The sequence below is a fragment of the Physeter macrocephalus genome, chromosome 11, assembly GCF_002837175.3.
Source record: "Physeter macrocephalus isolate SW-GA chromosome 11, ASM283717v5, whole genome shotgun sequence".
In the NCBI taxonomy this organism is placed as follows: domain Eukaryota; kingdom Metazoa; phylum Chordata; class Mammalia; order Artiodactyla; family Physeteridae; genus Physeter; species Physeter macrocephalus.
In genome coordinates, this window is record NC_041224.1 from 43,533,258 (window position 1) to 43,543,717 (window position 10,460).

At 51.0% G+C, this 10,460-nt stretch overlaps 1 protein-coding gene across 1 annotated transcript in view; it reads left to right on the forward strand.

Annotated features, from left to right (window-relative positions):
* Window positions 1-3,868: 3,868 nt before the first annotated feature.
* ARPIN (actin related protein 2/3 complex inhibitor) overlaps window positions 3,869-10,460 on the forward strand; it is an 11,298-nt gene continuing 4,706 nt past the window's right edge. Inside the window, exons 1-3 of the mRNA XM_007106068.3 lie at window positions 3,869-4,102; window positions 6,417-6,492; window positions 9,355-9,487. Of these exons, the coding sequence (XP_007106130.3) occupies window positions 4,011-4,102; window positions 6,417-6,492; window positions 9,355-9,487 (301 nt within the window). The 5' untranslated portion in view covers window positions 3,869-4,010. The remainder of the gene's footprint in view (window positions 4,103-6,416; window positions 6,493-9,354; window positions 9,488-10,460) is intronic.

A 10,460-nucleotide genomic window follows, 5' to 3' on the forward strand; every position in this document is an offset into this window, starting at 1 on the left:
CGCGGAGCGGGTGGGCCCGTGAGCCATGGCCGCGGAGCCTGCGCGTCCGGAGCCTGTGCTCCGCAACGGGAGAGGCCACAACAGTGAGAGGCCCGCGTACCACACACACACACAAAAAGATAGTGGTCTTAACTGACTGCACTAAAACTGCCTTACCTATGAAAATTTTACAAAACCAAATGCCCACGTGAACACATTGTTAGGGACCTTCAACCCCATCCTTAAAAGGGTCCATGGAACTAAGGAAGCTTTAACTGTCTCCATGTTGTACCTCATGGTTTATAATTTAATGTAGAGACATCAATAATCTGCAAATAGGTGTAAGAAAGTCCAACAAAGTTCTGTTTCTTTCCCCATGATGATTGATGCTTTTTTAGGAAACAAATATCAAAACCTTAAAAAAAAAAGAAGTTTTCTTGTTCTTTTTAGTTGCCTGTCTTGCTGGTGCCTGGTTGGCCAATTGTGCTGATGGGTTGAAGTCACAGAGCCCAATAAGCAGATTACTCTTTTTTTTTTTTTTTTTTGGGGTACGCGGGCCTCTCACTGTTGTGGCCTCTCCCGTTGCGGAGCACAGGCTCCGGACGCACAGGCTCAGCGGCCATGGCTCACGGGCCCAGCCGCTCCGTGGCATGTGGGATCTTCCTGGACCGGGGCACGAACCCGTGTCCCCTGCATCGGCAGGCGGATTCTCAACCACTGCGCCACGAGGGAAGCCCCAGATTACTCTTTTTAAGAAGGGATTTACAGCAGTGCAGTCTGATAGAACTTTCTGCAATGATGGAAAGGTTCTTCTCGGCACTGTCTAAACTGGCCACATGTTGCTAGCTTTCGAGCTCTTGAAATGTGGCTAGTGAGACTTTAGAAATGAACTTTAAATTTTATTTAGGTTTAATTAATTAAAACTTAAATTTCAATAGCCACATATGGCTAGTGACTGCAATTAAAGGAAGTGAAGATTTGGAGCCATTTGAGGGGAAAGATGACACAGAATGGGGAAGGAGGAGGGGGGTGTGCTGGCCATGAGGCTGTGACCAGCCTGGGAGTATTTTGGCTTGTTTTTGTTGTTGTTGTTTTCTTAATAAATTTATTTATTTATTTATTTTTGGCTGCGTTGGGTCTTCATTGCCGCGCGTGGGCTTTTTCTAGTTGCAGTGAGTGGGGGCTACTCTTCGTTGTGGTGCACGGGCTTCTCATTGCGGTGGCTTCTCTTGTTGCGGAGCATGGGCGCTAGGCACGGGGCCTTCAGTAGCTGCGGCACGCGGGCTCAGTAGTTGTGGCTCACAGGCTCTAGAGCGCAGGCTCAGTAGTTGTGACGCATGGGCTTAGTTGCTCCGCGGCATGTGGGATCCTCCTGGACCAGGGCTTGAACCCGTGTCCCCTGCATTGGCAAGCAGATTCTTAACCACTGCGCCACCAGGGAAGTCCCAAAAAGCTGTACGTTTTTAATGTATACAACTTGATGAGTTTGGAGATAAGTACACACCCATGAAACCATCACTACAATCTATACTGTAAACAAATTTATCATTTCCAAAAGTTTCTTCAAGCCTTCTTTTTTTTTTTTTAAATACTTTATTTCTTTGGTTGCTCTGGATCTTAGTTGTGGCAGGTGGGCTCCTTAGTTGCAGCATGTGAACTCTTAGTTGTGGCATGTGGGATCTAGTTCCCTGACCAGGGATTGAACCCAGTCCCCCTGCACTGGAAGTGCAGAGTCTTAAACACTGCGCCACCAGGGAAGTCCCAAGCCTTCTTTCTTTCTTCATTATTAGTGCGTGTGTGTGTGTGTGTGTGTGTGTGTGTGTGTGTGTGTGTGTGTAAGAACACTTAACATAAGAACTGTCCTCTTAGTAAATGTTTAAGTATATAATACAATATTGTTAGCTACAGGCACTCTACTATACAGATGTCTACGTCTTATTCATCTTGTACACCTGAAACTCTGGGCCCTTTGACTACTATCTGTGCATTTCTTGCTCCCCCCAGCCCCTGGCAGCCATTCTACTCTCTGCTTCTATGAGTTTGACTATTTTAGATTCCTCATGTAAATGAGATCATGCAATATTTGTCTTTTTGTGTCTGGCTTCTTTCACTTCCAGGTTCATCCATGTTGTTGCAGATTGGCAGGGTTTCCTTCTTTTTTTAGGCCTGAATAATATTCCATTGTATGCATATACCACATTTTCTTTTTCCATTCATCCACTGATGGACATTTAGTTTGCTTCTACGTCTTGACTATTGTGAAAGGACCATGGGAGTGCAGATATCCCTTTGACATCCTGATCTCAGTTCCCTTGGACATATACCCAGAAGTGAAATTGCGGGATCATTTGGTGGTTCTATTTTTAATTTCTTGAGAAACTTCCATAGTGTTTTTCATAGTGGCTGTACTAATTTACACTCCCATCAATGCTGTAGAAGGGTTCCCTTTTCTCCATATCCCTGCTGACACTTACCTTTTGCTTTTTTGATGATAGTCATTCTAACAGGTGTGAGGTTTTCCCTGATGATTAGTGATGCTGAGCAGCTTTTCATATACCTGTTGGTCATCTGTATGTCTTCTGTACGTCTATTCAGTTCCTTTGCCCATTTTTTTTATCGTGTGTGGTTTTTGTTTTTGTTTTTTTTTTTTCTTTTGAGTTATGGGAGTTCCTTATATCAGCCTGGGGAATTTTGAAGAGACAGAGCCAAAGGACAGTTCTGCCCAGAGGGTCTTCTACATCCTTCCTTCTTAGAATTTAGGGAGCAGCCAGGTAGGCCAGATAGGGGTGGGGCTGACTAATCCATTAGGCACAATGCCTAAAGCACAGGAAAATATATTAATTTCTTTTAAAATCAGAAGAAAAAAAAGAATTTTTAGGCCAAAGAAAATGTCTTAATATATTCATCTTTATGTCAACCCAGTCATAAAATATAATTTAAACACTTTTTTTATGGAGGAGGGAGCCCTTGAAAACAAAAATGCCAGAAATGCACAAAAGTCATAATGTGTGGCCGGAGGGGGTGCTTCTTCTACCACTGACAGCTCAGCTTGGGCCCCCAGGTATCTAAGCTGGCCACCTCCCCTTTGAAGTCTCCCCCAGAGGCTACACCCCGACTCCATGAATGGGCCCACCTGCCCCAGGGCTTGCCACAAAGGAGTCAAACAAGAGAACCAAGGCTCTCAACAATCCCGGGGTCTAAACAGACCCCTGCACCTGGGCTTGGGAAATGCATCCCTAGACTGTTACATACTTGGGCAAAGGGCAGTAGGGAGCTGGGAAGGGGTCCAAGAACTGTGCGGGAGGACGGCGAGGGGCAATGCTCCTTTCTAGAGTGAGTTTATTAAATCCTTACAACCCCTCTGATACTGACCCCGTTTTACAGAGGAGGAAGCACGGGCTCAGAGAGGTTGAGGAACTTGCCCAAGCTCACACAGCTGGGATTCCAACCTTGTTAGGCCGTAGATCTTGACACCCAAGACCAGGCTCCTTCGTTACAGATCCCTGGAACCCCTCCCTCAGCCACTGTGCGACCTCGCGCGAGGGCATAAAGAGCAGCTCCGTACTTAGCACCCCGCCGTTCCTGAGGGCTGTTCCCTTTTTCCCATTCCTGCTCTCTGGAAACTCATCCTTTCAGAGCTGATCCTATAGGCTCTCTTGGCCTCAATTTCCCCTTTGTGCGTGTGTGGGGTAGGGGTCTCCTTCTAGTAACAAGGAAGAAGGAGAGAAAGAGAAGGGAGTGGCTCCCTTCCCCGCCCCCACCCCCGGGGCTAAGGTCCCAGCCGGGTCTTCAGGCAAGCCCACCTCCCGCCTAGCAAGGTCCCGCGGGCAGGAATGGGGCTCGGCCCCTTTAAATCCCGCGCGGGAACGCCCCGGGCCGGGCTGCGCAGGTCCCGGATCTGCAGCTGGGAATTTCTGGTCTCCGCGCGTCCTCCCGGCGTTTCCCCTCGCTGTACCCCACCTCGCGGTGCCGCCAGCCCCGCGTGCAGGCTCCTTGCGCCAGGCCTTGAGGGCGCCGCGGCCGTGGGGAAAATGAGCCGCATCTATCACGACAGCGCCCTCCGGAACAAGGCGGTTCAGAGCGCGCGTCTGCCCGGGGCCTGGGACCCCGCCGCCCACCAGGGGTAGGCTCCGCCCGCGTCTCCCCACCGCCTCCTGGGCCCGGCCTCCGTTGGCTCTCGAGGCTTAGCTTTGAATCCGGGCTCCTTGGTTGGCGGGGAGTTGGGGGGGCGCTAGCGGGGTCGGGTGCGGGTGGGAGGAAAGGCGCGGCTCGCCAAGGACCTCCCTGGCCTCCAGGCCGCTCCTCCCTGCGGTCCCCTCGGAGCGCACCCCTCTGAGACACTGATCGGCGTAAAGCTCAGCGAGGGTCGGTCCCGACTCCCAAGCAGGGCTCAAAAGGCGGTGCTTACTTCACGTCAGCCTTTGTCTCAACCCCACCCCGGTGACTCTAAGCTTCACCCCGCTGCCTTGCCTTCAGGCCTTTGCACAAGCTGCACCCCGCTCCGGAAGGGACAGTGTCCTGCTGGACGGCAGCAGCGGGTGGGAGTTGGCCTGGCAGGGCTGGGGGAGGGGCAGGGCCTGTCTGGAGGGCGTGTTGGATCCGGAGGGCCAAGCCCTGCCATCACGGACGCCAAGGTCATGAGAACGAATGGACCATTCCATTTGCAATTACAAACACTAAAGAATGGAGGGCGTAAGGGGCGGTGGGGGGGCGGTAGGGGCAAGTAAGGTCCAGGGAGTTTTCACTTTTCATCCTCATCCCTTCAGCTGCCCCCAACCCTCTTCCATTTCCGTGGTTCCAGAAAAGGAAGTCCCCAGGTTTTGCTTTTATGAAAACTAGATTTGGCAAGCGGGGGTCCAGTTCCTCTCAGTGAGGGACCCTGCGATCTTGGGCTCATCACGAAACTTTTGAGTCTGGGTTTCTCCACTTCTAAAGTGGATACGAATGAGAACAGGAATATGAAAGTGCTTTAAAACAGGTGCAAAGGGAAGATACTTTATAGCAGTTTAGACCCCGCCCCCCCCCAACAAAAATTTGGTGAAATAAAAAAGTAAAGTCCTCCGGTCAGAATGGCCATCATCAAAAAATCTACAAACAATAAATGCTGGAGAGGGTGTGGAGAAAAGGGAACCCTCTTGCACTGTTGGTGGGAATGTAAATTGATACAGCCACTATGGAGAACAGTAAGGAGGTTCCTTGAAAAACTAAAAAAGAATTACCATATGACCCAGCAATCCCACTACTGGGCATATACCCTGAGAAAACCATAATTCAAAAAGAGTCATGGGGCTTCCCTGGTGGCGCAGTGGTTAAGAATCCGTCTACCAATGCAGGGGACACAGGTTTGAGCCCTGGTCCGGGAAGATCCCACATGCCACCGAGCAACTAAGCCGGTGTGCCACAGCTACTGAGCCTGCGCTCTAGAGCCTCCGAGCCACAACTACTGAGCCCGCGTGCCACAACTACTGAAGCCCGTGCACCTAGAGCCCGTGCTCTGCAACAAGAGAAGCCACCACAATGAGAAGCCGGCGCACCACAACAAAGAGTAGCCCCTGCCCCCTGCAACTAGAGAAAGCCTGCGCGCAGCAACGAAAACCCAACACAGCCAAAAATAAATAAATAAATAAATAAAATAATTTTTAAAAAAAAAAAAAAATGGTTCTGATGAACCTAAGGGCAGGACAGGAATAAAGACACAGATGTAGAGAATGGACTTGAGGACACAGGGAGGGGGAAGGGTAAGCTGGGACAAAGTGAGAGAGTAGCATTGACATATATACACTACCAAATGTATAACAGATAGCTAGTGGGAAGCAGCTGGATAGCACAGGGAGATCAGCTTCGTGCTTTGTGACCACCTAGAGGGGTGAGATGAGGGTGGGAGGGAGATGCAAGAGGGAGGGGATATGGGGATATATGTATGCATATAGCTGATTCACTTTGTTATACAGCAGAAACTAACACAACATTGTAAAGCAATTATACTCCAATAAAGTTGTTAAAAAAAGTAAAGTCCTTTATATTTAGTAAACAATAGTTTACAAAGTGCCTTCATATACATGATCGTATGTCATTGTCATAGAAGCAGAGTGAGGTGGCTATTACTCTCCCATTTGGTGGATAAGAAGACTGAGGCTCTGGTTACAGTAACCCCCTGCAGGAGGGGCCATAGCTCGGTCTTGCAGCCTGTCAATGTTCCTTCCTACCCTCCGGATGGTGCCCCAGCCTTTGGGACCCTCAGAGGAGTGGGGGCCCAGTGTGGGAGCCCAGAGAAAGGGGCTGCATCATACTGGGCCTGCCCAGGGACCAGGTAAATGGGAGACACACCTGGGACTTGCTTCTGTCCTAGTGCAGACCCTGACCTGGGCCGTCGAACTTGTGGTTCTTGCCTGAGGACTGACAGAACCAGTTGAGCCCTCATTCTCTCTCATCCTTAGGGGGAATGGCGTCCTGCTGGAAGGAGAACTGGTCGATGTATCTCGGCACAGCATCTTGGATGCCCATGGCAGGAAGGTGAGGATGTTTCCCTGGGGGTACTCGCAGGGCACTGGTTTCAGGGTCCTCACTCACCAAAGCATCTCTCTGCTTGGCTCTGCCAGTGCCAAGACTTGGGGTCCAGCTCTTTCCTTGAGGGGCTCACAGGGCAGGTGGGGGGGTGGTTGGTTAGGAGATTAGCAGCCAAAAGGGGCGACAGATGGAAGAGGTCAGTTAGGGCTGTGCTGGGTGCGATGGGAGGGCCTGGGTTCTTGCTGAGAAGACAGACCAAGCCCTAAACCCAAGGGGTGTGTTTGGGGCCAGGACTGGGAGGGCTGAGAGCAGGAAAGGGTGAGGTGAGTGGTTCAGGACTCAGGCTGTGGGTTCTGAGTGGGCTGGAAGGCCTGCCTTCTGAAGAGGTCCTGTCACCTTCTGATGGAACAAATTTAGAGTGCTGGGAAGCTTGCTGGGTAGGCAGGATGAGTGGCTCTTTATTCTGGGGCTGAAGGCCCAGCTCCTGTCCTCTGGCCTGGTGGTTCCCACTGCCTCCGGACCTGATGGACAAGGTCAGAGTGAAGTTATCTGCCTATGTGGGTGCAAGGTCAACAGTGACCTTCCCCTTTAGGGGTACCAGCTCTGTAGCTGGGAAGTCGTGTGTACTTTGAATGTTTAAAATTGAATTACTTTAAGTGCATTGTTGGAGTTTGCTGTTAGAAGGCGCCACTCTGCATTTGCAGAGTGGTGAATATCTTAGCATGGGTTTACGCATCTTTTTTTTTTTTCTTTTCTTTTCTTTTTGGCTGAACTGCGAGGCTTGAAGGATCTTAATTCCCTGACCAGGGATCGAACCCTGGCTCCCTGCAGTAGAAGCGTGGAGTCCTAACCATGGGACTGCCAGGGAATTCCCTTGCACATTTTTTAATATCACTGTGTGGCTGGGTGTTTTGGAATGTTGGATTTTTATAAAGCAAGTCACTGGTGTGGACCTGGACCTCCATGTGTGTAGGGGTGTGAGAGGGTTGAGGTGGGAGGAGGGTTGCTGAGTTCTGGGCCTTTGTTTCCAGCCTGAGTGTGAAGTCCACGTTGCTGATACCACCCGGGGCTTTGGTTCCCATGTCCATGCCCTTCTCCCTTTGTCCTCTCAGCCTCCTGGGGTTATGCCCTTTATCACCCACCCATCTCAGATGTCCATGGACACACCTGGCGTTCTCCATCCTGTACTAGCCAGTGTTTCTTTCCTGAGCACTAATTCTAAATCTCCACCCCTCCCCGCCCAAATAACCCCACCCAGATGTGCTGACCACCTTATCTCCTTGATCTATAGAACTGCGCTCATTAAATCCCTTCTTGAGGCAGGCCAGAGGCCTGTGGCTACACACAGCTGGTTTCTCACCCACACCCCATGTGTACAGCCTCGGCTCTGGCTCAGCACTAGTTTCAGATCAAGAGATGCTTTGCTGCACCCTCCCCTCCTGAGCACGCAGGTCAGCAGGCTGAGCACAGCAGTCTGGAACCCTAGCCAGCCTGCCCAGGAGAGCCCAGCAGTAGCTGATGTGGAGCTGGCCTGCCTCGGCCATCCTCCACAGGCAGGGTGTTCTACAGCCCCTCTCCAAACTTGCCTCTTCCAACTCCTTCTTTCCTAATGATAGTGCACTAGACGCCCCCGACCACCAGCCTGCAAACCCCCACTGTCTCCCCTCCCCCCTCCCCCAGGTGAGTAATGCCTAGTCCTGCAGGCCTCCTACCTTGACCATTTTCCCCTCCCCTCCCTTCCTCTTTCCATGTCTGCTCACCTCACATGGGCCCTCAGGAGCTCAGCCTGTCCTGACTAAACCTTGCACCCCCTCTCCTGCCTTCTGGCTGCACCCAGCGCCCATTCCTGCCCTGCTGCCAGCTTGTCTCCTGAAAGACATCTCTCAGCCTCGCTGCTGTTCAAAAACCTTTCAGGATTCCTTCTAGTCTACCACATAAAATGCAAACTCCAAATTCCAACTCAAGGCTGATCCCCCACTTGCTTCCCTAGCCTGGACTCCCATGAGACCTCTAAGGGTCCTGCGTTGCTCAAACATCCACACAGGACCTTGACTTTTATTTTATGTACTTGTCCAGGCTCTTAATATTCTTCCTATACCCTTTTCCCACAGTTGCAGGTTTCTCCCCACTCTGAGACCTTGCCTTCTCTGTTTCTCCCAGGAAGTGGTTTCCTTTTCTTTAATCTCCTGTTTTGTGTGTGTGTGTGTTTTATTATAATATTTATTTATTTAAAATTTTATTGATGTGTAGTTGATCTATAATATCGTCAGTCTCCTGTTTTGATTAGGATAGCTGGCAAAGAGCATTTATAGCACATTTCATGCTTTATACTGTGCTTGCTCCTTGAACCCTTACAACGTGCCTGAAAGTAGACATCACGTTGTCTCCAGGTAACAGGGGAAACTGAGGCTAGGGGTGATTTGCTCCAGGACTCACATCTGTTGGAAGAGGCACAGTGGCTGTCCTCACTCAGAACTCCATTTCAGTGCCCTTTCCATGGCATCTTGGCTGCTTCCGCTCCTGCTTCATGGTATTTGGGCCCCTTGGTGCTCGGGTTATGGTTTTCTGTATATTCTTTCTGTCTCTGACATGTGGAGGCCTTGGGGTCAGGCTCTGAGCCCGCCCTCTCATGGACGTCTAGCCATGGTTCATTATGTGTGGCAAGTGCTCTACTAAACACATGAATGAATGAATGAATATGGGGAGTGGGAGCCTGTGGCCAGCTTGAATATCTTTTGGAGGTGGGGTGGGATTCTGGGGTAGAGAGTGAGGTTGGGGGGCTGCAACCCGAGCACGTGGGGAGTGTGTGTTGTGTTGGAGGCTGAAGGGAATGAAGCAGCCCCTCACTGTCTCTCTGCTTGGCCCCAGGAGCGCTACTACGTGCTGTATATCCGGCCTAGTCACATCCATTGCCGTAAGTTCGACCCCAAGGGAAATGAAATCGAGCCCAACTTCAGCGCCACCAGGAAGGTGAACACAGGCTTCCTCATGTCATCCTACAGTAAGTACCCTTCGCCCTTTCTCCCTCAGAGCCTTCATACACTGTGGTCTTCCTTTGTCTCCAGGGGTCTCTTGGTCCCTAGAAAGTGTCTTCTCAGCATGGTTGGCCTTGAAGCCCACGTTTGGCCTGAGGCCCCCCCCTGGCTGGACTCTTCCTGCTCCCCATTCACTCAGAGGATCCCCAGTGTCCCACCTCAGTGCTGAGGACCTGGTTGCCATCCCAGCTCCTGCCATCTCCTGCAGTCTGGCAGAATCGTCCATGAACCTGCCTTAGTGCAGAGCCCAGGCCAGGTGGCCTCCATTTTCCTGCCAAAATTCTCACTTGGTTCTTGGGCCCTTTGTGATCTTATTCCTCTTCCCAGTTTTGGCTGGAGAATGACCTCCTTGCTGTCTGCCCTGTGTGAGAAGGTTTTGAGATTGAGTGGGTACTCATCATCCCTCTATCATTTTATCCATTCATGCTTTCAGTTGCTCATTAAGTATATGAACATTTAATGAGAATCCACCATGTGCCAGACCCTGAGCTGCATGCTGAGGGTTCAGGGACGAGCAAGACTCGGACTTGCACACAAGCCGTTCTCAGTCTGGTAGAGGAGATGGACAGGCCATGACTGGAGCCCTAGCGGGGGCTCTGAGCCCAGGCAGGTGTGGTTGGGGGAGGTGCCCTGGAGGAGGGAATGCCAGTACTGGATCCTGAAAGACAAGCAGGTATCAGCAGGGTGCCAGGGCTTGGAAGGGTGTTTCAGAGAGGGGGCAGGGTGCCAAGGGCATTCTGGGAACTGAGGACTCCCGCAGGTGAAGAGCAGCCCTGCAGAGAGGGCAATCAGTCGAGGGTGCAGGGGAGCTCTGCGTGAGTGGTTTTAAGTTAGGTGAGTGATATGATTAGATTTGCTCTTTTTTAAAATAGATTTATTTTTGGCTGCGTTGGGTCTTCGTTGCTGCATGCGGGCTTTCTCTAGTTGCAGTGAGCGGGG